Genomic DNA, 26,952 nt, shown 5'->3' with positions numbered 1-26,952 from the left:
CAGCCCAGTAGCTGAATGGCAAAGTAACCCAAACTCACTCCCAAGGACACCTAGCTGTAGGAAAAGCACATGGTGCAGAGGCACGTTTCTGTTATACCTGCAGCTGTGATCAATGGAGAAGCTTTGTGCTTGCCAGAATCCACAGTGGCACTACTTGAGGGAGTACTTGGGCAGGATTTGTCATCAGCCTTTTTCTTCTTGTCTTTCTTATACCCAGAGAAAACAGACTTCCATAACGACCTAGGCTTCGTTGCTTCCTCTGTCCCACCACTAGATTTGTCAGAAAGCCTGCTGTCATTTTTGGATTTCTTCTCCTTTTTGTTCTTACGAGGGGAGAAAAGAGAAGTTCTTTTCTTGCTTTTCCCACTGGAGCCTTCTGAAGAGGTGACAGACCCTTCAGGTCCAGCCATATCAGCAGCAGGAGTGGAGAACTTCTCACTAGCAGCATCATCCTTTTGTGTGGGTCCCTCTGTGATTTTCAAGGCTAGATGCTTTGGAGAGTCATAAAACAACTCTTTGGTCTTCAAGGGCATAGAAGATGCCTTTCGTGCCCTTGTGGCCCCAGCAGCAGCAGCCGCCATCTCCATATCTTTCATCTTACACAACTGTTTAGCCATGGCATCACGCAGTGCTTGGCTCTTGACAGACTTCTCTCTGGCTCTCATTCTTTCTTCAGCAAGCTCCTTGGCCTCTGCAGAAATTTCAGGCAACACTCTCTTCTTTTGGTTAACCCCTCCTTCCATTGAGGGTGGGCCACCATTTTCTTTGACCAAGGGCAAAAGAAATGGTTTCTCTGGCCTTGGCCTACTGGTGGGAGGTGTAAAGAACTTCTCATGAAGGCTTGAGTCCTCTGTCCTGTCATCATATGTGTCTTCTACATCATCAGCAAATGGAATCTCATCCACACTCTCTGCAAAAGACTTCCGCACATCGTCTTTTTTGGAACGGGCTGACTCTTTGGCAGAAGAGGTCGGCTCATGGCGTGTGGGAGCAGGAGGTGTTGATGCTGGTGTTGGAGGTGATCTGACTTCAACCTCATTCTGCCAGACTGCTTGATGCCTCTTTCTGCGCAAAGTGGCTGGTTCTTCATCCTGAGGAGGTGGTGGTGGCGGACTTGATGGAGGAGTGAGCATGGTAGAATCAGAAGTGTTGAAGCTCTGGCTAGCCATAGTTCTCATGTTGGACGAGCTCTCCTGAAGGCCAAGTCCAGAACTGCTGGATACATCTCTCCTTACTTCATTGGAACTCTTTAGCTCTTTTTCTGATGGAGATTTTGGAGTGAGCAGAGAAATCTGCTCGTTTTCTAACTTGGACAGTCCATGTCTTCTTGGGGCAGGCTGGGGTTTCACAAGATGGATCCTTTCATCCCCTGAAATATTCTCATTATTAAAAGTCTTCAGAGGAGCTGTCTCAAGAGCAGATACAGTAAAGTTTGTCTCTGAGCGTTTGTTTCTGTCTACTGGGGTGAGCCCTAAGCTCCTCCGGATTTCAGCACTCTTCATCCAGAACTCTTCTACAAGGTTACTCCGTTTTAGGGCTTCTTCTGCAGTAGTAGGGCTCCCCAGTTTTTCCACCTCACTATCCTGGCCCCTAAGGACTAGTTTGGCTAAAGGAGTTGACGCTAAGGCTGGAACAGGTTGGAAACATACTGGAGGCTCCACTGGGGATGGAATGGATGTTTCCGCAGAAGGCAAAGGCTGGGAGCAGATAGGCATTTGAGCAGATGTTGGGGACGAAGCCAGCGTTGGTGCTGCTGGTTGAGACTCTGCTAGCGGTGTAGGTGCAATGGCTTCTGGTGATGCAACTGGCTGGGATAACACTGGAGATGGTGGCACCAAAGGGCTCTTAACTTTCCTGTCTTTGGGAATTTCATCCTTTGGTCCTTCTTCAAGGAGGAAAGGCTCCGGAAAAAAGCGTGCCTCTGGAGATTTTATTGCACGGGGTACTTCAGCCAGGGGAACTTTTATATCCTACAAAAATTGAAAAAGGGAAATATTAACTGGGCGCATTAGAATACTATTCCATTTTTTCTTCTCTTTTAACAAAGTCAGCAGTAGGGCAACCATCTAAGTATCAAAATATGAAAAAACCCACACGTGGCATCCCATTCACGGGCCTGGAACATCACTTAGGATTTCTCATTAGGTATAATTCATTTTTCTGCCCCATTGTAAAAACCATCCTTTGTAGATGACAACAAAGCAAATTTAATTTTTGGAAGAAAAATGACTAAAGTCCAGAAATCTGTTTCTATCTTTTCCTGCTTTCCCTCCAAACCTCTAGCTCTGCGTATTGTGGTGGTTCCTTATCTCAGACAGATTTGATGTAAGTCTCTCCAACTCTCACCAATATAGCACTTTCTGCTGGCTAGCATCCGCTGTCATATCTTCTTAAAGCAAGGGGTGCATCCTCTGTTAAAAGTAAATTAGGCTGCAATTCCCTTGCCCCTTAATGGTCTGAGAGGTCTTGGTTTTCATCAACATCCGGACTGCCATATTACTCAGTAGCACAATTCTCCAATGGCATCTTTTGCACCAGCTTTCTTTTGAATGCAGACAGTTTGGTTTGACACGTGACCATTAGAGCATGAACCTCTCTATCTGTGTGCTTGTATGACACACGTTAAACACCCAGGTCTTCAGTACTGCATTTAGGCACTGTCCTGATATAAATAGTAACTACGTCTAACAGAACCGTTAAATGGTCCTGAAAAAAACCTCCTTGATTTTAATAGGAAGTGAATGTTGTCAGCAACTGGTTTCAGCAAACCAGCCCTATCCCATAGTGTGTCCATTGTGAAAGTAAACTGGTTTATGACTAAACTCTCTAGGATAAAGTCTAATCTCCTAGAAATTCCTTAAAAACAAATACTTGGGAGGGAAAAATTTGACTTGAACATTTTAAGGGTCATGTACTTCCTGCTCTGACACACCAGTAGCTGGAAACACCACAGCACACCTCCATGCTGACTCCAGAAGCGACAACACGGCAGTACATCATTGACATGTCTCGCTTCCTTAAGGTGAACTATGTTGTTACTCTGGAATAAATAAGCACTGCTTTGGTTACTACTAAGAAATACAAATAGAATTTTGAATTGCAACTGCACAGAATGTGCTTCTGGTACAGAAAAGAAGGGCCAAACCAGGATAAACAGGAAACACCTTGCTTATGGCTCCTCTCATACACTTATGTATGTTGTTAACTGCACATTGAAATTAAAATACCCGGTGTAACTCTTTTTGGGGCTTTGTGATGGGAATTTGTGTGACTTTGACAGAGCCACTACACTCTGAAGATAGGAAAGAAAGATAGCACATTATTTTTTAAGTCTAAATTAAGTCAGATTTCAAGATCAACACAAATTAGAGACAAGAAAGGAGGGAAGCCCACTGCTGTCAGTCCTTGTTAGTTTATCCAACAAATTGTTCCATTTAACTACAGGTAGGAAGTAGAAAACTTCAAAGATTCCCTTTCTTACCTCTGCTTGTTTTGCTTTGGGGCTATCAACTGGAGACAGAGGAAGAACACTGTCACTAGATGACTGGATAGGGATGGATGGCTTGCATGGATCTAGGAAAAGCAAAAATGTTTCCAAACACACATGAGACTGCTAATATTATCTTTTTTTAATGTTACACACAGCAAGTAGTAACAGATTTCTCAACTTGTTACGAATTCTAGATTGGACATCTGGAACACAGACAGAAATTTTTAAATGTCCAAAATGGTACAAGAAAAAGCAGTTAGACGGGTTCTCATGCTTTGGGAAGCGGTAATTAATAGATTCAGAACATACTTCTCAAAATGTTAATGCAACACATACCTTGCCACTGACAGTAGTAAGATGGTTCAAATCCAAGACTGTCTTCTCTTAACTCTCATAAATGTATAGACTATCTCAAATGCAATTACAATCACTCAAACACTGATGGGAAAGCTATTACCTTCTGTCACACTGCAAGAAGCACCTTCTGCTCCTTCATCATCTTCATCTTCAGAGACTTTTAGTTCTGGCTCTTCTATGCCACTTTGATGTAAACGAAATTCCGCTTCTGCATCAGATGGGATGTCATCTGATCACGGATGAGGTGAGGGAAAAAATCCAAGAGATCTTAGATATGAGTCCATCAGGACATCTGTTTATTATTTAAAAACCTTTCATAATCCTTTCTTCCTATTCACATGGTGCTAATCACTTTCATAACCTCATAACCTGAACATCTAAACGATTCACTCTTTTTTTTTTTTTTTTTTTTTTATTCCTAAGCAGTAAATGATGAACTATTCAATTAGTAATTGAAGTCGTACCTTACCAGTTTTCTGGAAATTTTCCATTGTTTTCTCCCATATGCAGTTCATTCTACACTAGCAAGGCAAGATTTATGGCATAATATTGTGAACTTGTCACAAATTTACTTCTATTTCTGCTATTCAGCAGGATTAGTTTTGAATACAGACACAAGATGAAGACCTCTAGTTAGAAGATGGTAAGAGGACAAGAGAAATGGCATTGAGGTGGTTCTGTATCTTTTTGTCCTTCACTCTGGGCTCCCTCTTAACTATTTGAAACAAACTCCTACATCACTAAAAGTAAGACCAAGTTTAAGTACCCTCACACAAAACATTTTCTACTAATACAATGCTATTGATATAACAGGTTTAAATGATACACAGTGGTACCCTACCGTCATCCAGCTCTGCACCCGTGTCTCCCTCTTCACCTGCCTGCCCTTCTGTGTCTGCAGGCTCTGTGCCCAGCTCGTCCTCCCCATCATTATCCTCACATGGAGCTAGAACATATTCAAATATTGAGAAAAAAAAGAAAAAAACCCAACACTATACAGTGAAAAGTTTCTGCATTGAACTGTACCAACAGTTTATAGTGGAGGTATTTATTAATTACAAAACAAGAAATCCTGAAATGTGTCACCTGGAAAGACATCTATAGTAAAATGATACTATCAGACTCCAGTGAATCAAGGAATGCCTGCCCTTGTGGAGTCTCCAAGGCATTTGCAGTGAAAGCAGCCAGGGCTTTTCTGAGCAACAGGCCTTGTGAAAAATTAAACAAGTGACCTGGGAGGAAATCAAACCAAAATACAGTTTACTCTTCTTCCAGGAAGATTTTTTTTTTTTCTTTGCCACACCGTAACAGTTACCATTACTTTATAGCTGTATGTATTAGGTCAAAACTGAAATCTTACAATGTACCACAACTGTTCATCTTGAAACTGAAAAAGGCTTTTGAGTGCGTAAGTCAGAGAGACAGCCTAGCTCTGGAATTGATCATTATTACATTTGGAAACTGTTTAACTCTGGGAAGCTACAGCAGTCTTTGGTAAAAGGATCTAAGAGACCTGACATGCTGTACAAGTAACTAGGGCACAAATTAATTGAGATATTTTTAAGTAAATAAAAATATATATTCAAAACTTTCTTTTCTGTTACAGACTATAATTTGATTTGCTGGACCAAATAAAGATTCTTGAATTCATAACTCTGACAAGGGCATCTGACATCACTACTTGTGACAAGATTTAATTACAGGAGGAGAGACAAGACCCAACTGTAGGGTCTACATTTCATTATTATATGATACTTTTTTGAAAAACCTAAATCTTATGACACCTTGTCCTGCCCTTAGTGCTATGGCATTTTTGTTGTTGTTGTTAAGCATTTTCATAAAACATACTTTATAAAAAAGGAAGCGAGCACTTCCAGGGTTTTTCCCACAGTAGTCAGTCAACTACATTTTAAAATTTGTGCAGCAGGTTAGCATCATGTTCAACAACATGTAGACATTTAACTCTGTTGTATATCCTACTGCAAATGCGGACACAGTCAGCATGCATTATTATGCACAATGCTTGCTAATTATACACATGGGATATGGTCCTATAACAATAACAGGTATATTTATAACCTTCGGTTGCACCAGGTAAACTAAGCTGTGCAAGTCTCTAAACCTGAATGCATATAGTGCCATATCGTTATCTTCAGGAGGGCTCCTTGCACGGCTCCCAGCAGTTAGTTCCCATGGTAGGGCTAGAAGCCGTTTCCAACAGGCAGTCCAGATGCAGCCCCCCGATTCCGGGTGGCAATAAAGTTTAGCCTTATGGGAGTCAACCATGCTGTGCCAGCTTTCTCCTGAACCAGGGAGCAGGCCCTGATTCTTTTAGTTTACTAGTGATGATGTGGCTTTTGGACCTTTGATATGCCAGCATTGCTAATTTAGACAATCTTGAAAACAAACCATCCCTCCCTTAAAATGGAGGTCTTGCAGACTCTCCTCTTTCTTTAATACAGGTTTTTGCTTATTTCAGAACACAGCCTTCAGTGGGTGGTTTGTCTCCTTCCTTCAACCTCAGAATTTCTCTTTTTCCATGCTTTTCCCCTCTGTAGTATCAAAACAGACAAACATATAGGCTAGTTTATTCCCTCTCAACTATTGTGAAAAGGCAGTTACATTTACGTGTGATAAAACACCAGCCTATTCCCTTATGCCAGAGGCTTACAAAATCCAGAATCTTATAACATCAAGCGTAGGAGACTGAATCATATGGCAAAGGTTGCACTGCCCACAGGGGCATTTCACATGTACTGAACAAAACCAAACTGTGTCCCATACTGATTGTTACTTAGGTATGTAGTAGCTTATTTTATCTTGGAAATAAAAACGTCATGGGATGGTTTTATAGTAGCAGAAAATGTGAGCAATCTTAATCAAAACAAGTCAAAATGTAACTCTGATTGATGTTTGGAATATCTGATACCACTGTGTATGTGTGTCTTCTGATCCAGAAATCAGGAACTCATGTAACACACATAGGGAGTGTTGGAGAGAGAGGAGAGAATCAGTTCTTAAATAGGTTGGTACACAAAACTCGACAGAAGGTTACGGGTGCATACAGAAGTAGTAACTTGGTGCAAGGGGTGGATCCCATTTTGAGGGACATGGAGAGCTTGCAGGTGGCTGGTTATATTATACATATACTGTGCATATACGTATATGCAGTTAGAGTAAGGAGCAAGAGGCCAAAAGCTGTCACACAATAACTCGGAAGCTACACACTATGGCAGCCAGAAACTGGGATCAGCACTTGGCTCACATCAGCTAGCACCGTGAGCAGACTGCATTGTGTGCAGACATCTTGTAAACACTGCTGCCTTGCCAAAGCAGCAGCAGAAGCAAATTTCTATAGGCAAGCTAGCTATTCTGATGCGCCAAAGCAACTTAGCTGTAGGTCAACTACCTAGCCACAAAATACTGCTGTTCCATTGATTTAGATACCTTCACCACTTTACACAAATTTACTCCCTTACTCTAATCCCAGCATCTTCATGCTCATCGGTTTTGTAATAGAGTTAAAAGAACCACATTAAAAAGGCAGCTGAGCTCTACACCCGTACATCCTTCAGCTTTCCTGAGGCTTCCCCAAATAACATGAACCCCAAGCCAAAGGAGACGCAAAGCCATCTCTATTCCTAAAGATTCAACCTCATTCTTCTCTCATGTTTTCTTCACCAGGTAACTAGTTTACAGTTGCTACAGAGAACTGCAATTGCTTTAAGCACTCTCTGTCACTTAATCTTTCAACTGCAAGAAAGCCCCATGTTCTTTTTCTCAAGGAGCAAGGAGAATAATAACTGGTCAAGCCTTCAGTTTACAAAGCAAACTGAAGCACTCTAGCTAGATTCCTCCTTCTACTTTATGACACCCAAGACAACCTCTCTGTTTGGCCTGCCTTCAGAAGGGTTACAACAAATGTCGAGTTCATGCAAGAATAGGACTGTCTGCGCCAGGCGTGCATGCACACTCCCCCTTCCTCCCTCCCTCCACGTCCAGTCATGCAGTAGCGACAGGGCTGTAAGTTCCAGGGTTAAAGTACCAGCTCAGCTGCTGAAGGCATGGAAAAGAGACGGGCAGGGTTATTGTGCATTGGAATACATAGAACGTCACCAAACTACCTCCAGGGACTGTCTCCAGCCACGCCTGTACCGCCTCATGGCGTACGGAGGGAAGGTCGGATGCTGAATTTAAAAAACAATAAATTGTAAGAAATAAAAATTAGACCATCAGTAAGTGTCTAAAACAGAAGAGTGACAAAGGGAAAATTTTCAGTAGCAAATACAGGAATAAAACCTATGAGATGTTAAACACGGTATTCCAGGCTTGGGATTTAAATCAAGATAACATGAATCTCCGGGGCCTAATCTTCCCTGAGGATCTGTAAGGTTAGAGGAAATATGGACAGCACAGTGAGAAAAACACTGCATCTGACTAGCAGGTTGGCACTGCCATGCTCCACTTGACACTCTGCAGAGGAGAGAAACTAAGAGATGAAAGAGCTGAGCAGTGAGAGAGGGGCGGTTGTAACAGGCATCCCAGAACCTGTGCTGCCTGGGTACGAATGTCAGCGGATTAAGAGTGCCCAAAGCAGAATGAGAGGGTCTTCTGCGTACCATCAACGCTATCCCAGGCTTCCACATCCAACCCTATCAACACTCACGGGCTCTCCAAACACCCCGTATCGCAGAATACGTTTCAGCCAGGAACAAATTTGTCTGTTGAACTCAGGTTAAAAAATTTACATTGTATCCACAAGTACTTATTGGCAGCCATCCTTCAAAAAAAAAAAAATGCTGATATGTCTGCACACAACTGTATTGTATGACAAAGTAACTGAAACAGCTAATCAATTGTTCAGGATTGCCCTAGTTTGCCCCAGTTCTAGAGGACTGAAAGGAAATACTGCCCGCCTTTCCAAAGGAAGATGGAAAGACCACAAAGTCAATTTTGGAAGGATCATTTTTTGCTGACAGCTGTACCAATACACTATGGAAAAGCAGGAATTACAAAATACAAGTTAAAAGAACACAGCCTACTTCTGTGGTTGCAGTGGGAAGGAAACACACATCTCTTATTTGTAGGGAGCAGATGGCACACCAGAAAACTCCAATGTATTCTACTAACTGCAATTATAAGGATAGCAAAACTGATCTGGAACTGTGCATCAAGTTGGAACAGAATTTAAAAAAAAAAAATCAAACATCTAGAACTACAAGGAAAAGACAATTATCTGGAATGGAGTATGATAAAGCAACATGAGGTAAAGCCCTAAGCTTTTTTTAGGGATCAGTCATTAACTTAATTTCACATTTGCTGTAAAAGACACCCCTTCCCACAGCACACTTACTCCCTCTGCAATTCTGGCGCAATGGTTAGAGACTCTTGAGAGAAGGCCACTACTCATTAACTGCATGATTAACTTTTACTAAGCCCAGGCTTCTGCACAGGTAAAGCACCTATGACATACTTACCTCAAGACACACTGTAATATAGCCTAGAATAGGTCAGCAGCGACTCTAGAAGGTGCTTACAAGAGAGCTAGACCATCGGCATTTCCCCCCTCTGGAGTTTTCCTTTAAGTAACTGGCAATTCACAAAGGTCACACCTCACTTTAAAAAACAGGTAATACTGTCAAATCTTCAAAACAGGGAGTCAAACCCACCACTGATCAGATTTGCAAGCCCTTTGAACCCCATCCTTCGCTGCTAATACCAGATGCAGCTCTACACTTCGAAAAGCAGCAGCAGAGAAATATGCTCAATACAGAAGCTGACCCTGTTCAATCTTTGCTGTAGTAGCTACACAACGTAGCCCTTTGGCTTCCCATAAAGAGTGCAGAGTCCTCACTGCCACAAGAGCACATCACAGCTTCCATTACTATCGCTAAATTCAGTTACAGAGGGCTGATTGCCAACACTGTCAAGTCATGTGTGCAGTGAGGAAAAATGCTATAGAGTCAGAGCAGGCAGGCAAATGGGCCAGAAGTCGAACTACCACAGAGCTGAGAAAGCAGTCATTTTAAGTAGATGCTGACCTGAAAAGCAAAATAGTTAACAAAGTGTAATTTGAAAACAGTTCCTTTCAGTCACTGCTGCCCCTGCCGAAGTACACTGCTCTTGAAGGGTGCAGCAGCAACAGAGTTAAATAGCTGCAACTGTGATCCAGCAATTGATGGTGTGGGGCTTGGGGGAGATTACCTCTGGAGGTGGAGGACTTTGAGGTTGGCACCATTTTTTCCTCCTCCTCTTTTTCACGGATGTGTGTCCAGTGCACATCTGCCAGGATCTCCAGAGGATCAACGGGATTTACAATCTGCTGCAGTCTAAGGTTTCCAGCTAGCAGGAGGAGGGCATGGCATACGAGGTTGTAGGCAGGGTGTATGAAGGATAGGGAGGAAAAGATGGGAGAACAGTTGGAAAGGAAAGGTAACACATCATAGGAAAGGAAATAAGAAAAGAAGAAAATAAAATATTACTGGCTAACATCAGTTTGCAAGACAGACAGAAAAAGCTTAGTATTGTGTGTGCACGCATACACCAATACAGCACTCCTCATACTTCCCATCAAAGCTGAATAATGCCATTCCAAAGACAAAGAGATGCTATTAAAAACATCACTGTAGATTACATCTCTATTGCAAGCAGCTTCGCTGAAATGAAAGATATTCTCTGGGTGTCCAAGAATATGTGGTATGCAAATATTTCCAGTTCCTTCAGCCTATTCATGACGATTATTGCCAAAGACATCTTGCTGTTAAAGGCAAGGGACAATCTGCATTGTAGTTTGATGCACCAAAAGGTCTTTCATTCCCTACTATTGGGTTAAGCACTCCTTTCTATGTTGGGTACATATCTCTTTGTGAATTAAATTATGCGATGGATCTCAGAGTTTCACATGTGGGTATGCACAGATGGGCACACAACTTACTTTAGCACTTAAAACACTACTTTGTTCAGTCCTACTCTTTTGTACTGACTTGTTCAAAGGGTAGATTTTTTTTCTGAAGAATACCATACTTTCACCGTGACTTAACAGGCCTCCACCTCCCCAGAAGGGACTTCCTGTCACACAAATGAATTTCTTTAAAAGAAATTGCATTACTCCTCAATTACCTCCCTACACAAAGCTCTGCTACTTATGGTGTGTGAAAGGGAACAATGGGCACCTAAAGCAACTGATAAGCAACTTGTTTCACTGCTGCAGAATACACACCTTGGAAGCATCTACCATGGTGAGTATTATATTCATAGACCCTGGTCTCTATTGCTATCTGCTATGGGACTATAGCTCAGGGTTTTTTTACCCATAATAAAATAACTCATTGTACGGGGACAGGTGTTCAGCATCTGCAGGAGTGGTCTTCAAAAGCAAATGACTCATCCTGAAAGGAAAATACCCACTTACTTTCAAGAGTCAACTTTCACAAAAGCTGCATTACCACTGTGTGGGGCAAACCACTGTTTCAGCAGTTTATAACCTCACAAGCAGTTAGATTTTCATACGGTGCTCTAGTGTTTGAAGGAAGTAAGAAACATCAGCGGCATTTAGAGGTTGCACTCATTACTTCCTGCTGTCTTGTTTTAACGAAGTTCCTCTCTCCTGGTCATGTTTTCCCCAGACACAACAAAGTGTTTGGGATTTCCATTTCATGAATGACTATGTGTGAGATTTGGCACTAAAACTGCAGAAGAAACAGGAGAAGGATCTGCAGGAAGGACAGAATCACCAGCTGGTTAATAAAGGGGAAAATGGGTCAGACGCACAAACTCAAATGCAGAGTGGGATTCACAATTTAGCCAAGTACTTAGCAGTTTTACATCTCCGTTGCCTCATCAGTTTTCATATCAATTAGCACAACCACATGGTCTACCAGAGCTACAGGACATCCTGCAGGGACAGGAACCTGGGCTTTTCTCACTCCGTACCAAAGCATTCGCATGCAGGTCCCAAGATGAGTAGAGTTAGCATTTGCATTGCCGCACAGAATTTTGTGTTAAAAGGTTTAGGTTTGCCAGCAATGGCTGAGAAGTGTGTAGTCACTCAGGCTTAGAAAGAGCAGGTCCCACACGATCTGCATGTTTAAAAATGGATTTCTCTGGGATTTAGACAAGCATAACATATACATCTTCAGTTACCCTGCAAGTCTCTATACAGAAGCCTGAGCCTGTCCTGATTAGGACATCAGACCTTCTCACGTTTTCTAGTAAATCAACAGCAGCACAGCCAGCCACGAAGGACTGTGGCTTGGCTAACAGGCAAACCTAACGTTTCCTTGAGGTCTAAATGCTTGAGAATTTCAAACAACACCTGGCATAGCCTTCCCTCAGGGCTGCCCGCTAAGGTTTGGAGGAAGCTGGACATGAATTGAACTCACATGTGGAAAGGCAGCTTTCCCCTCCAGATCCACAGTAGCACCTACCAGCATTTCATCAACAGCAAACATTCTCAGGGTCAACTTTAATAGGATGAGAAGCCACCCACAAATCAGTTCCTTAGGAGCCAAGTCTACAGCACACTAGCAACTGCAGCTGGGGGAACTTCTTCAGTTATGCTCTTCAGCTGTCTTACTAACACTTCTCATTCCTACCGTCAGAAGAGTTAAATTGGAAAAAATTATAACTGCTTCCCTTTTTTTTTTTTTTTTTAAAAAAAAAAAAAAAAAGTCAGAAGCTAAGCTATAGTTTTTACAACTATAAGCTGCAATATGCAGTTTGACAACTACATATGCCCTCTTACCTGCAGGAAGGCACTTGGATTTTCCTCTTACGTATTCTGGCTCTAATGAACCACATTGAGGGAATAAGGGATTAGCAAGCTATTAGGACCAAGTGCTTCAAAAAAACCAACCATCAGAAATAAACTGCAAGAGAATGCATCATGGAAAATAACACAACCAGTTAGACTGGAATGTCAGATTAATTTTATGCCCATTATACATCTGTTTGAAAAATCTTGAGGGATTGCCACAGCTTGATTAGCTTCCCCCCTAGACTCTCCCCACAGACACACACTCACAAAGGACAACAACAAAAAATGCAAGTTTGCTGACACAGGTAATCTAAAGGGAGTAGTTCTGATGTGTCCCATGTGCCTGAGATATTGCACAGGTGCAGCTAGTCTGTGTGTATGGAATAAATCTGAAACCCCTAAATACATGGGGGTCACTGTTCATGCACATTACAGTAGCAAATTGTCCAGGCTATCCAGATATCCCGAGGTACTTGGCAGCTTTATCTTTTTTCTAAAACTCATGGCAATGTCAGACCTGATACATGGCAGTTGGACCAGGAGATGAAAATAACAGCTACCAGATCAGTTTTCAGGGAGCTGGTAAAGCAATTAAACAAAACACAGAGACTTCTCATGTGGGACCTGCTCTTTAAAGCATTCACCCCTCCTCTGGGGAAATGGAAGTGCAGATGGTATGCGGGTACCTTTAAATGTACCCGTGTCCTCTTCATTTGAGAGATGTTGAAGCCAGAGGCCTTGCTGCAGCTCTCTCTCCCAAGGGCAATACTCCCCCTCTACAGCAGAGGGAACCACACATCCATATATAACACCAGACACCCGTGTACACACACAAGCGATGGAGAGAGAGAAAGAGAGAAAGAGAAAGGACAGAATCAGAGAGAGAGACTGTCTGGAAATCTAGCAACTCCCCATACTCCCGCTGCTTTCAAAGTGCCTGACAGAAAAACTACTTGCGTGAAATAACGTCCTCTCAAGAACGCCATGGTTTAGCAGTCTAAACACACAACATGCACGTTACCATTCTTTAAAAGCAATCTTGACTTCCACAGACTTCAGTTATGGACATACAGCTCCTGCGCTGAAGAAGTAGCCAAGCAGCCTGCTGAGCTCATCAACAAAACTGCCACTAAGACTCAAAAAACTGGACCTCTGCTTGTATTAGGCAGCCAAAGACCTTTACGAAGAAGCTCTTTGGAGCCTACTAGTCTTCACAAAAAGGAAATGTGAGTAAAAAGACAAAGACAAGACCAGTGAGAAATTTGGCATGGTGGTGAAACACTGGAAACATGTCATTCTTAGCACAAACTTTGCATTTCGGTAACCAAGACAGACACAGGGGAAGGAGTCTTTCCCTAAGATTTTCCACAGAAATCCCTCAGAGCTATAATGGGAATCACTGATTTCTCAAGGCCATCTTTTAACTATAGCGCACTACAAGCAGCTTCTGGGATGTCCTGATGACAGTTACAGGGCACTATCCCATAGTGAGGCACTGCAAAACTGACAACGTTGCCTCCATAACGCTTCCAGCTCTTGCTGCCGAAGAACAAAGGTCACATTCAAATCCAATTCCCAATAATAATAAAAAACAACAATAAAACAATACAGTGTCACAAAGCTGTGAATTGCACATGTTGGCATGGTGTATGGGAAGCATATTGTGTTGGTACTAGCGCTGTAACTGCCCTGTGGGCAATCCAGAACGATCCACCTAAAGCTTTCTTAGACAATAACTCCCTCAAAAATCAAAACAATAAAGAAATGAAAGAAGGGAGATTTTCCAAGGCAAATCTTCCTTATTTTGGATGGCAAATACTGTTTTCCCTGCTGTCTAGCAGAAAGGAAGGACAAATCAATCCATCTAACCTTCGCTTGACTCCTCGTCTTCCTCCTCTTCATCTTCCTCCTCCTCCTCCTCTTCTTTGTCCTCAATCTCATGATTTTCCTCAGCCTCAATCTCTTCTTCACTCTTTCCCTTCAGGAGGGCATGGATACGCACAGCCTCTTTCCATGGCACACCACCCAAGTCTGAAGGGGGTTGCTGAGGCAGCAGCAGTTCATCATCTTCGTCCTCATCTTCCTCCTCCATCTCAGACTCTGAACTACTGTAAAGGGTTTAGAAAAAATGATAAACAATGAATTAGTTACTGTTTCCTAGGTTAGTCTGAGATCACTGACAAGTTGTTTCAATACACACAAGCCTAAAACGTATGATGGAAACCATAATACAGATTTTCTGCTTTTAGTATTCCATAGGCATTTTAGTGACAGCATCGCATGTGGGCTGCAGTACAGTCCTTGCCCTGCTTCTTTTAAAGGTGAAGCAGCAGAGAAGTGCCTGTGAAACAAAGTTCAAATATCTGTTGCAGCATTAATTGTTACAGTTTGTGACAGTTAAATACCACAGAAATTACTTTCTTCATATCACATTGCTTTGGATAAATCAGTGCAAGAGTTCTTAGCGGTGTCAGAATGCAGAAGGTCATGTCTTTTGATAATGGTAGCTACTGCTAGCTTTTTGGATAGCTAAGATGATTTTGGCACTTGCTGGGTGAAGCACAGAAGGCTTTGGGAGCAGAAAGACACACACACAACACAACCATCAGGCCAAAGGATACAGAGTATGAACTAAGGGGAGGTGGAGCAAACAAATACACAATTCCTCACTTTTCTACATCACAGACAGAAGTATAATATGTATCCCATTAAGTACACAGTGTACATAGTGGCAAGAAACTGCAGGAAGCAGTGCAAGGATAATTACAATAATGAGCTTATTATTCTCACAGCAAAGTCTAAAACATGCAAAACATTAAATCATTGGCGCTTTTTCGTACACACCTCTGTTCAATTCTAACAGTTCCTCAATATAAGCAGCAGGGGCAAGAAACATAACCGCCTATACAATGACATTTAATTACATGATGGACTACCTAGAGGTACTGAGGAGGAAAACGGTTGCATTTGTCCTTGGAAAATTAATGTGAAGTACAGCACATTCAGAGAACATATCTGTGGGGTGAAAAGGTCCTCTTCTTTTGTTTTTCCTTTAAAGAACATTGTCTTAAAAGAACTGCATTTAGTAAAGCAGAAGTTGGATGCTTCCCATATAAATCTTAAAGGGTGCAAACTCATCTGGATTGAAGGAGAAAACTGTACTTGAATGGTAAAATTTGGGTGAATCATCTGAAAACAGTGCTCCACTTCTGCTGCTTCCTTATGAGAGCTATCGCCATTGTTAACAGCCTTTGGCAGAATCCATTCCATACAGACAATGAGAGAAAACTGACAAGTTTAAAATAATGAAGTTTAAATTTCATGTAGTTCTATAAAATATAACTTGTACAGCTGTAATTCTGTTTCCCATACACAGGTTTTATCACAGTATGTGACAAACTGGCAGTTAAAAACCAGATACATGGCAGCACTCTTTCTTTTATATTGCAGATAAACATATGCAGGTGCAGAATTTGAAATTAGTCTAACACTACACAAACCTATCAGATTTAAATAACTTTATTCACCTACTTGTCTGAACAGTTATTTTTGATAGCAAAGCTACTAAGGAAAACACCACCTTTTTCATGCCTGATTGTCATGCTACTTCTGTCCATAAGCTCTTAAATTCTTTTCACTGTTCTGCATATATATAACATTACTCTGCTCAAATTACAACCCACTTTTTCACAACATAAAACAAATTCTTATTTTTAACAGGTTGCCTGGTCTTCACATGCTAAATACTGAACACAGACACTGTTGCGTGCCATGGCCTTGGTGCATATTCCAGGAGACTGAAGCATATTGCAAAGACTTTATGCAGATATTGTCACAGAGATAAAAAGCGATGCTCTCCTCCTCTCTGATTAACTTTCACACCCTTTGGTATGGAAATAAACCTGACAGGTGCTGCATGCTGGGGTTTTCGTGTGCTGTCAATAGGGTTTACTGCTGCTAAACTGTTGCCATGACCGCTGAATGGGACAAGCTGCTGCTCTTCAACCAGCCGGCTTATCGCATGTAATATTGACGACATTAAATTCTTTACCACAGAGCTCACTTTACCTTCTTTGGCTTTTATTTATAACTTGTTTTTTGTTTGACCTTTGAACACTGAGAAATGAGAAGCTGAAAGACAGCAGTGAGGTGGCCTGGTATAGTGGGCATTTCTTATTTCTTCAGCATGGCAACTCTGTGTTAATTCAACAGCTGAAACTTTTTTCTATAAAGCAGAGATCAAAGACCAAAGTAGGTTTCTTTATAGAAACTGTATAGGCAGTGATAAAGGTGTACCTACACAGATTTAGCGCTGAGGAACAAAAATCTACGCTGTGGAAGTGAACCTCTTCTCTTCCCTTGCCATACAGCCCCATACAGCACAAGCTGTACTACAACACTCCCTTGAAAGGCCACAGGGTATTGTCCCAAAACTGCAGAAAACACACGGGGAGTTACTGCAAGTCAAAGGTGATGAATAAGGGATCTAAAGGGTTTTCCGCCTCTCAAAACTGTGTGGTCAGGGTTTGGTTACTTACGTGATTGTTTTTCTGGTTGAAACTTAAACAAGATTAACTCTCTTTTGAGAAAATATAATTTGAATACAGTTTGCTGTAAACTTTCTCTGCAGTGTGCATACTCCTAAGTGTGCACATGATGGGAAGCTGCGCACCAAAACACATGGTCTCTGCTTGATTTAGAACTAACACCTTGGTGAACCCTGAAGCCAAATCCATCACTCCAGAAGACATGGAGGGAGGGAACACAGAGTTCCCTGTTTCCTCTGCCGGGTCCTAAACCCTCCAGCACTGTACCAAGACAGTGAAGATGATCTTTGGGGTTTGGTTGGCTTGTTTTGTTGCTGAAAAAATGGTCAGGGTTTTTCCCTTTTTTTTTATTCTTTTGGTCTTTCTGTGACACATCATGGAGTGTGTAAAGCTGAACAGAGGATATCCAGTAGCTACATCGTCTAGAAAATTCTCTCTGATGTGTGGCCTGCATAGCCTTATCAATGCTCTGAGTAAATTGCTTGCTGTATTTGTGTTTGGGACAGAAATTTTTCCAGGTCAAACTGACAGGAAACATGATGTGTTTTCTCTTTCCTCTCTATCACAGAGTGTCAATTGCCCACTAAACACTGTTTTTCATACGCAAAATTATACAATTCAGTCTATTAAAGACAGAGATAATACAGATGTATGTAGGACAAAGGGAGCTAACTGTAACACCCTGCAAGAGGAAATCAAACTCACTAACCCAACGGTGTACTGCCCTCAGACTCCACAACTCTGCAAAACACCTCTTGTAGATGATCAACAGCTTCGCGTCAAAATGCCAAAACTCCACTTCTTTTAAGTAACTCTTCTCCTTTGGAAGACTTCTGCCATTTATTGAGTGGGCTTACTGTATCTTGATTTACTGAAATCAAGTTGAATAATAACTCTCCATACTTGTAAATCTTGTTTTAGTGCTAGAAACATAAAGGACTAAAAACTCCTCAGTATCATTAATGCCTATGTTGTCACAGTTAATGTAATACCTAGCCCCGAGCAGGGAGCTAAAGGAAGGATGAGTGAAGCAAACAGAGTGCATCTTCTGCAAATAGTCCTGAGATTATTCAATCAGCACCACATGACAAAGTACTATCTTCGACAGAAATTAATGTTAAGAAATTAATAAAAAAGTAATATTTAGGTTTCAGAGAAAGCACTTGTACAAGATATTGGTAATTGCCAGGCGCTTACATGAAAGCCACAACTTCATTAGTCCACATATACACACACTCTTTGTCAAGGCTGAGTTCAGGCTACTAAAAGCTACTCCTTTCTAGATGTTGCATCTTCAAACTTGGCTTACCAGATAAATAACTAACATTCTGTTATTTATCTGTAATAATTTACAGATTATCTGTAATATCTGTAAATTATCTGTAATAATTCTGTAATACATTAATCCTGTAAACATTTTAATGAACATCTTCACTCCTGCATTCTTCACCACACCAATGCAATTCAATTCAATGTGTATAAATGTAGTATGTAATTTCCCATACAGTCCTATACCTGTAGGTAATGCATACAGAGAACATGTCTGCAGGACCTAAGTCTCGGGAAACCTGTAACAACACTTTCTGAGTTTATTTCAAGATGACTACTAGACAGGCTGAGAGCTGAAAAGGTAAGGGTTGTTACTGCTACAAAGAAAAGTAGATAATTAGAAACTATATTAAGACTTTAAGACTCTACAAAAAGTGTGCGATTGACTACAAAGTTCACAAGCATTCTTCATCAAGTGCTTTCTCTCAATGACTCTTGCAACTATTTCCAGTAGCTCTACCTGTATATATTTGAATACTGGTGTGCTTATACATCATTCTGCAGATAAAGACAAATTTGTGAAGGTACAGCATGTTTTTCAGCAACCGTAACTATTGCTTCAAATTAATCTCTCTCAGGCATTGCATCAGCATCCGGTTGGGATTACACGTGTCAAGCTTCAATCTTTAAACCAAAAGTGGTTTTGAATTGTAATGCAAAACATACAGAAGGGAACGTAACTTTGGAACACCCTCCCATTTGAATCTACGTTCTGTTTGCTCAAATGAGTCATCTGCCTTTGATGCAATTAAAAAAAAAATAAATGAAAACATCCTTTCCAACTTAGGACTGAATTTCATGGTTTTATGGTACTACACGTGTCTTCTAAGAATGGCAGTAAGCTATTTAGAATAATAGAAACTACAAGATAAAATACCTGTGTACATATGCAGAACATTTTCAACACATTCAACAACTTTAGAAAGGGCAACCTGGTAAATAATAGGTTAAAAAAGCTAAGGGAAAAGTAGGCAAAAGTCTGTTGGGATGGTTATAAAAAAGCTTATGGACAATGTGTGCTAACCTGCTGGGCACATCCTCTTCCGTTCCTTTGTCCAACACACTGCTCAGGTTATGCTCTGCCAGCGTCTCTTCAGGAACCTCTTCCAGTTCTTCTTCCCGCTGCAGCGACAGTCGGTAGTTCTCCAGCTCAATTCGCTCCGGTGTGCCACGCAGACGCTTAGCAAGGCTGGGCTCCTCCAGCCCATTTATATTAGAACCTAAAGAATAAGCCAGCGAATAAACAATAAATTCAGCAGTCAGAACTGTACATTTTTAAGAAAATTGAGCAATTGGGAGAAAAAGGGCATGAGGCAGAGGGAGGTAAATAAAGCGAGAGAATACCTTATGTCATTATCCTGTTCACCACTACTGGCAGAACCTGCTGGGGAGCCAGACTGCAAAAGGGAATCTTACTGGTTTTGGCTAATAGATGCTTAAAAAAATGTTAAATGTCCTAGTTGAGAGAGGAAATAGGGACATTTTAGCTGGAAAACTACAACTGCAATGAATTCTGTGTAGTAAGTACTGGGGAAGGCCTGGCCGCAGACTGGATATATTCTATGAGAAATGGTAGGAATGCTATGGGGCAATCCTGCAGCGTGTTAAAATTGTTACCAGTCAAGGTTAAGTCTACAGAGCTAGGGAGCAAGAAAATATTATTACTACTAAAAGATGAGGGACGGAGGGAATGAAAAAGACCCACTTGGAATAAGTTTTAAAACTTTTTATAGACTTGAATTAACTTCTTTTTCATCAGAGTTGTGATTAAAAAAACCACAGGGAAAAATCTAGGTGAGATGTCTGCAAGAACAAATCCTATGAATCGCAGAAAATTGCAAGGACATGTGAACCAGGCAGCTGGAGAAAAGTATACAGGAGCTGTATATACTGTGGCACTCGAACTAAATTCCAACCTGCATTCATCCGTTTCCTTTTAAAATTGGAGTATTTTAGCTTAAGTACCATGCCACTGTTTACCCTTCCCCAGCTTACTATTTACAGAGCCCAATCTTTCCTAGCTTCTGTTTTGCTTTGCTAAACAAGCCAAGCCTTCCTCTCATGAGATAAGCTCTTCAGTGCGTTGATCATCCTCTAGGTCTCTGCACCTGTCCCAGTTCGGATTAATCTTTCCAGAACCTGCGTGATTAGAATTGAACACAGCTTTCCAGATGAGGCCTTATCAGCGTAACATACAACCCTGCCAGAAATCTTTCATCTGATACACACTCAGAACACACTTGCCTATTTATATGCCACATAATACTGGTGGCTTTTATTTACTGACTGATATTCAGATTTTTCTCCTTCTTTGCTTTCAACTGATAAGCACCTTGTTGGTAGCCAAAATTCTCAACACTTTCTTAGTGCATGACCTGGTACTTTCTACTATTACATTTCTATTTTTAGTGTTACAGTCTGCGACATTTTGCAGTTCTTAGCGTATGATGTGCCTATCCTCCTCTGCATTGATGAGAGTTTGAAATGTTGCCTCAGCAATGAATTTCATTAGCAGATTTTTCCCTCTTGTTTTGCCAGTAACCTTAGTGAAAGTATTACAAAGACCAGTTCCCAGATCATTTTTTGTGAAGCTCCGGTCTGTAGGTGACATCCAACCCCATTATTTCCTTTTTTCAATAAAACATCTAATCTCTCATTTAAGTCAATGTCTTAGCTACTTGACACTTCATGTACTACTCCCTTATTTTATCCAATTCCAATAATTATTTCCATCTGGCAGCCCTCAGGTGCCTTACTGAAGTCCAGACTGTTCAAATGCACTACATTTACCCTATGGAGGTAATCAGTTACTTCGTCGACAAAAGCTGTCAAGCTAGTCTGGCATAGTCTTTGGTGAATGTTTTATACCACTTACCTGCATAAGGTCAAAGGACTTCACCTGCAGGACTAGCAGTCTTTAGTTATTCCTTCAAAGGTGTTTTATCTACTGTTTAGATTAATTGTACTTGTTCAGATCACTTTTTTTTTTTCCTTTTCAATTGTTCATCTGCAAGTCATACTTCTGTCACCCAGTAGTCACATAATATTACCCTGAATTAGACAGTCAAGGTACATCAGGATAGCTTGATTTAAATCACAAATTATTACCACAAAGCTCACAATTTCATTGTACAATTCTTCCACTCTTCTGAGACGAAGACTATTTGGTCAAATTTTAATTTGACTCATTACAGTACAGTAATATTTAAGTTTTGCTTCCAGCTTCATTGGGTTCATTTCCATTTCCAAATTTTACCACACACTGACTTCTTTGGCTCCCATGTCCAGTGCCATTGTCCCAATTGAAACTGGAGACCAAGTATTCAGTTCATTGACTGACTATATGTAAAATTTCATTTTATGTCAGCCCCATCTTCACTATGGACCCACTTCTGCTTTCCCTTACCTTGCTTTTACTTACATGCTTAAGGAATACAGCTGTTTGCTTTACTTTCCTTTGCAAAGTCTAACCCAGCATGAGCTTTGGCAATGTTTACTTTATCCTTACACTTTTTGACCTCCGAGTCAGTTTTTGTTTTCTTTCTCCATCCTTTGTAGTTTCTCAGTTTATTTCTAACAGCCTTTTTTTCAGGGCAGTTACTCACTCAGTACCATCTTAGTCTTATGCACAAAACTACATAGGCCTTGCCATAATTAATGGCATTAATTTCCAGCCCCTCTCCAGAAAGATAAAATCTCATAAAGACAACCGCCAGGAGTGGTTTTCTCTTTTCTTCTAGTGTTATCGAACACTTCTATGATGTGGGCAAGTGGCTGCTGTGCCCTTGGCTTGAACTATAGGGCTTCTTTATGGTATAAACTACAGAAGCTTGCTCAGGTGGCAGGCAGGAATACTACCTTGCATTTCCAGGGATATCGTGGTCTCTGCCATTTCCTGCTGCTAAGCCTTACATTGTGTTAGTATTTTCAAAGTTCAGTGGAACTGGACTGCTTTTTCAGGTGGGATTCATGGTTCATTTCATCCTGTCTAGATGGTGATACAACCTCAGCCAAATCTATTTTTGTAATCTGTGTTACATTTCCCAAGCCTGAGTTCACAGTAACAGGGGAACTGACCTGGAATATTGCTCCACCACTTCTGGCTGATAGTAAAAAAGAAAGGACTCTGGGTAATGCAAGAACACCAAGGTGAGGGAAAACAAAGAAGGAATATACTAAAAATCATCATAAAACAAGAGTCCTTCTACTTGGAACTCTTTTATACACAACAGAGCCATCAGCTAGGCTCAGCTACTTCAACAGAAATATCCTTTCACAAGCCGTTTTTAACTTGTTCCGATGCAGAAGCTCAACATCGCTGCAAAGCCCACAAACAGAAAAAAATGATGAAAACAAGAAGACCAAGAACTTATCTGTCTGACATTATTTCACTCCTCTTGTTTTCTAAATCTTAAGGTTTTTTTGTCAGCCTTTTCAAAGTAAAACAAAAAAAGAAATATAAAATTATTTCATATAATTAAATTACATGAATGAAGTATTAAGAAAATAAGACTGCTCGTTTCAATGCTGTAATATCTAGGGTATGGAGAAAGACTGTCAGCAATCACTCTAAGGCAAAAGAGGACTGAAAATCAAGCTGACAGCTGTTTATATGCATTTCCTGAACATATATGATCTTTCGAGTATGTTTTCCAAAATACAAATCATCACTGCCCTTCTCATCATGAAAGCCCAGTATAACTGGTACATCAAGAATCAAACCAATCTATCACAGTGCAAGCTTTAAGTGGGAGCGACTCGATGCAACTGAATTAAAAAACCTGAAAAGATGGAAAATCTGCCTAAATTTTCATGCAAAAGGATGTGTGATGTGGTCAAGTCAAGACGTTCTGCAAGCTTGACAAGTACTCTTGTGCCTCAAAATCTCAGGGACATTCCCAGCACTTTAATTAATTTATATATCCATACATTTGAGATGCAGGATTGGTCACATCCCTCCACTTCACTCTGCAAAGGAACAGCTCTACTTCAGCAAAAGAGATACAGAAACTCAACTTATTACCAGCTGCAGCAAGGGATTGCTAGGATTTTGCTCTATACAGACCATTTGGTCTACTTGGTCTGTTGTTTTTGTTTCTAAAAGGTCCTGCGAAGACCTTAGCACTGGAGTAGGAGAAATGCAACTGATAACCAGCTTTCTGCATCACAAAGCCATCAAATATCAGAAGGGAAAGGGACCAAACTGTGACGTACACATTTCGTTAACATGATCAGATGATTAACTATTTGTATTATGCTATAAAGTTCACACCAATTCATTTGAAGCTACAAATAAGAAACTGTAAACAGGGACAAGGAAATTTGAAGCCTTCCTGCCCTTATTTCCTCCATATACATATGGTGCAGTTCTTGCAGATGCTAAAGCTTATTCTCTAATGTTTCTCTGGAGGGGAAAGGTGCCTCTCAAATCACTATGTTGTATTGCCCAGACTGTTTTGGGGCTTGCTGGTGGGAGATAGCTGTGGAGTGCTCTCATTATCCATTACCTGACATTCTACCTCGTCAGTGCATCTGAGCCAAAAGTCAGCAACCAGTCACAACTGAAAGGAACAGGGCTGAAGAGGCTGTGTTTGCCAGAAAAAAAGCTACGTTACTAGCCAGAGATGGGAGCTACCTGAAAGCCAAGAGCAGCTTCTCATGCAATCAACTGACCAGCTAAAAATCCACAAACAACATCCAAAATAGGATGTTTTAAAATCTGATTACTTTGGAAGAGTCAGTGCGCCATGAACATTACATAGATCATCTGAAGGGAACTGTTTCTTCTTAAGAGGACAGGCTGCTTAGCTGTTGCATGAAAGCTGCCAGAGTCCTTTCTTTATCTCAGCCTTGACACAGCCTCCCTCCTGTAAAGATAATCATATGATCAGAGATAACATTCCTACGCTGAACTGCTTGCCTGCATTGATGTGTCCTATTCCAAAAACTCTGGCAATTACTGGAAGGTTTGAGAAACTCCTCTTGAGAAAGGATCCCATCTCGATTTTCTCCCAGTACTACCTTGCTCTGTAAAATCTACACATTATTCTCATGAGCTAGATGAAATCTTGCCAAGCTTACTCCCTGACGTAACATTTGCTAAAAATGCAGGAGAAAACTGTGAATCTGAGAACAATGAATTCTTCCCAAAGGGCAATCACCTGCCTGTTTCATTAGAATGTATTTTTACTAGTCATGCAGTACCTCTAGACTTCCTTTTCTAGTAAAATCTGTTAAGACTGCAAGCTAAGTTACATGTCATCTCTTGTGAAGTGTGGGTCCAGTATTTTGCACAGACTCAGCTTTAGCCTTGGGGAGTTACAGAAATTCAAGTAGTGGAGTCTACTGTGAAACACATGCAAAAGGGGGAAGGAATTAATACATTTCTCAGGAAAATCTTCATTCTGGATTTCTCCGATCTTGTGCTTTTATGATAACGTGAAACACTGTACCTTGTTTGTTTGTACACTCGTCTTTTCCAAACTCTTCAATTACTTCTATCGCCACACAATTGTTTGAGAATGCAACTATGCCAGATAAAACAACTCCTATAGAAACAGCAGCACATTGTATATGACAAAGTACAGGTATGGAAGATGGGAACTTTTCTGTGGGAGTTTAAAAGTGATGCAATTTGGTGAGCCAGCCAGGAGAACTCTCCACCAGTGCTGGAATCCAGGGGCCTGAGTCAGAAATTCTCAAAGTCCTCAGATTCTGTTGCCATTCATTTCTAAGAAATATCTTTTGGGGTACTGTTTCTGAAGTGTGCTTGGAGTTCAGCAAATGTTATCACTGAGGTACAGAGAAGGTGGCAAACGAGATCCAGCGGCATTTTTTGGCTTCTTATTTTCCATTTGTGTTAATGTCAGATTGAGTTTCATTTTTCCCCCAGAAGTTTCACCTTCACTCACCTCAGTTCTATTAACTGCTGCTTTGTATTCCAACTCCACTTCTCATCCAAGGGCCTCAAAATGTTTTACAAGCATTAGCATATTAAAACAAACCTATTTTGCAAGTAGGTAAGTACTGTAGAGGCATTGCACAAGTCCAGACACAGAGATTAAATACCAGCAAGGCAATCTCACAACAGACTAGTAGCAGTGCCACAAAGAGGATCCAGACAGAATGCCCAGCTCTAATCCCCTCCCAACTTCACTTTAAGTCAAACCAAAACATTTTGAAATAAGAAACTAAAATATGTTGCATTTTAGTTGTAATGATTACAGGGTTTACATGAGCAGGCTGAACAACAGCACCTCCTATGAGATGTTCGCTGTGCTCAGCACAGTGTGTACAAAAAAAATATCTTAGTATCAAGGCCTCTTGTTGGATGCTGCACATATTGAAATGATAAGTCAGTTAAGACATTCCCTTTAAATAAGTGCAACTGATTTCTTCTGAGACATAGCCAGAAATACTTTCCTTAATCCTCTCCAAAATTAGTATCTAACCACTGTTAAAAATTTTTGTACATGAAACATGTAGATGGCAACCATAAACTGACCTGCAGAAGCATGTTAAATGGAACGGATTTTTTAAGGGTTGGGAAGAAGTTTCAAGTTTTAAATCTAGATCCATCCACCCTTCAAAATTTATCTTTGCTTTTAAGAAATGTCTTCAGGAAACCACTGGAAAGAGCCCAGCCACTCTGCTAAATTCTTGTCACTGCTTGCCCATCACACAGCCTCACATGACATACTGCAGAAATGCACATATCCTGGTAGGATCCCCCTGAAACTTGATAAGCATATCCTCAGAGCCAAAAGGGGTAATACAACACGTGCTCAAATAGAACCAAGAATGATTTATTCAAATATAAATACTTAATAGTCATGAAGTGTCAATGTTATTTTGACATAATGCTTCGACTTTCTTTCTTACTATCCTAGTGTATTCCCAAGCTCTCAGGAAGCCTCAATTACTCAGCTGTATTAAGAAGCCATCAAATCTTGAATTTTCTGATGTCTGTGTTTCCAGTTTGATCCATAACACGATCTGCTAAATATAAAAGCCCTGAATTCAAAGAGGATAGTATGATAAGAAAAACAAAGTCTATTCATAAGCAAGATATCCAGAATGGCCACGCACAGGATTCAAAATGAGCTCAAACCTGAAGATGGCCTTACTGAAGTTCTTCTGTAATACACACATATCAATAAACATTAACTAAGCTTTCCACAAGATAGATATACTCTACTGAGTCAAAGCTCTTGGAGTTGGTAAGGGAATTGTACACATGTATACTGTCTTAACGCAGGTTGGACTTGGTCAGTACAACTGTCCTTGACCTGATATTTAAAATCTAGGGAACTAAGGAGCAGACACAGAGCAGAACAGCAGCTCTTTCTAGCCTACCAGAAGAAAAAGGGTTTTGCCACTGAGCAACCAACATGCTTGAGATCTCTACTACCGTGTCAAGGCCATCCTCAGACTGTCAGTCTTCCTGCAATTCTTCCTAGTAAATCAGGAACCTA

At 40.9% G+C, this 26,952-nt stretch overlaps 1 protein-coding gene across 1 annotated transcript in view; it reads right to left on the bottom strand.

Moving 5' to 3' along the window:
• Nucleotides 1–26,952, bottom strand: part of MICAL3 (microtubule associated monooxygenase, calponin and LIM domain containing 3) — a 186,173-nt gene that overhangs the window by 30,166 nt on the left and 129,055 nt on the right. Inside the window, exons 27-35 of the mRNA XM_080391492.1 lie at nucleotides 19,503–19,698; nucleotides 14,472–14,710; nucleotides 13,289–13,378; nucleotides 10,052–10,189; nucleotides 7,972–8,034; nucleotides 4,689–4,793; nucleotides 3,948–4,076; nucleotides 3,482–3,573; nucleotides 98–1,970 (exon numbers count right to left, since the gene is read on the bottom strand). Of these exons, the coding sequence (XP_080247618.1) occupies nucleotides 98–1,970; nucleotides 3,482–3,573; nucleotides 3,948–4,076; nucleotides 4,689–4,793; nucleotides 7,972–8,034; nucleotides 10,052–10,189; nucleotides 13,289–13,378; nucleotides 14,472–14,710; nucleotides 19,503–19,698 (2,925 nt within the window). The remainder of the gene's footprint in view (nucleotides 1–97; nucleotides 1,971–3,481; nucleotides 3,574–3,947; nucleotides 4,077–4,688; nucleotides 4,794–7,971; nucleotides 8,035–10,051; nucleotides 10,190–13,288; nucleotides 13,379–14,471; nucleotides 14,711–19,502; nucleotides 19,699–26,952) is intronic.

This window comes from Falco punctatus (genome assembly GCF_963210335.1).
Source record: "Falco punctatus genome assembly, chromosome: 6".
Taxonomy (NCBI): Eukaryota; Metazoa; Chordata; class Aves; order Falconiformes; family Falconidae; genus Falco; species Falco punctatus.
The sequence above is the reverse complement of the archived record's forward strand: the minus strand, read 5'-3'. Positions and strand labels throughout refer to the sequence as shown.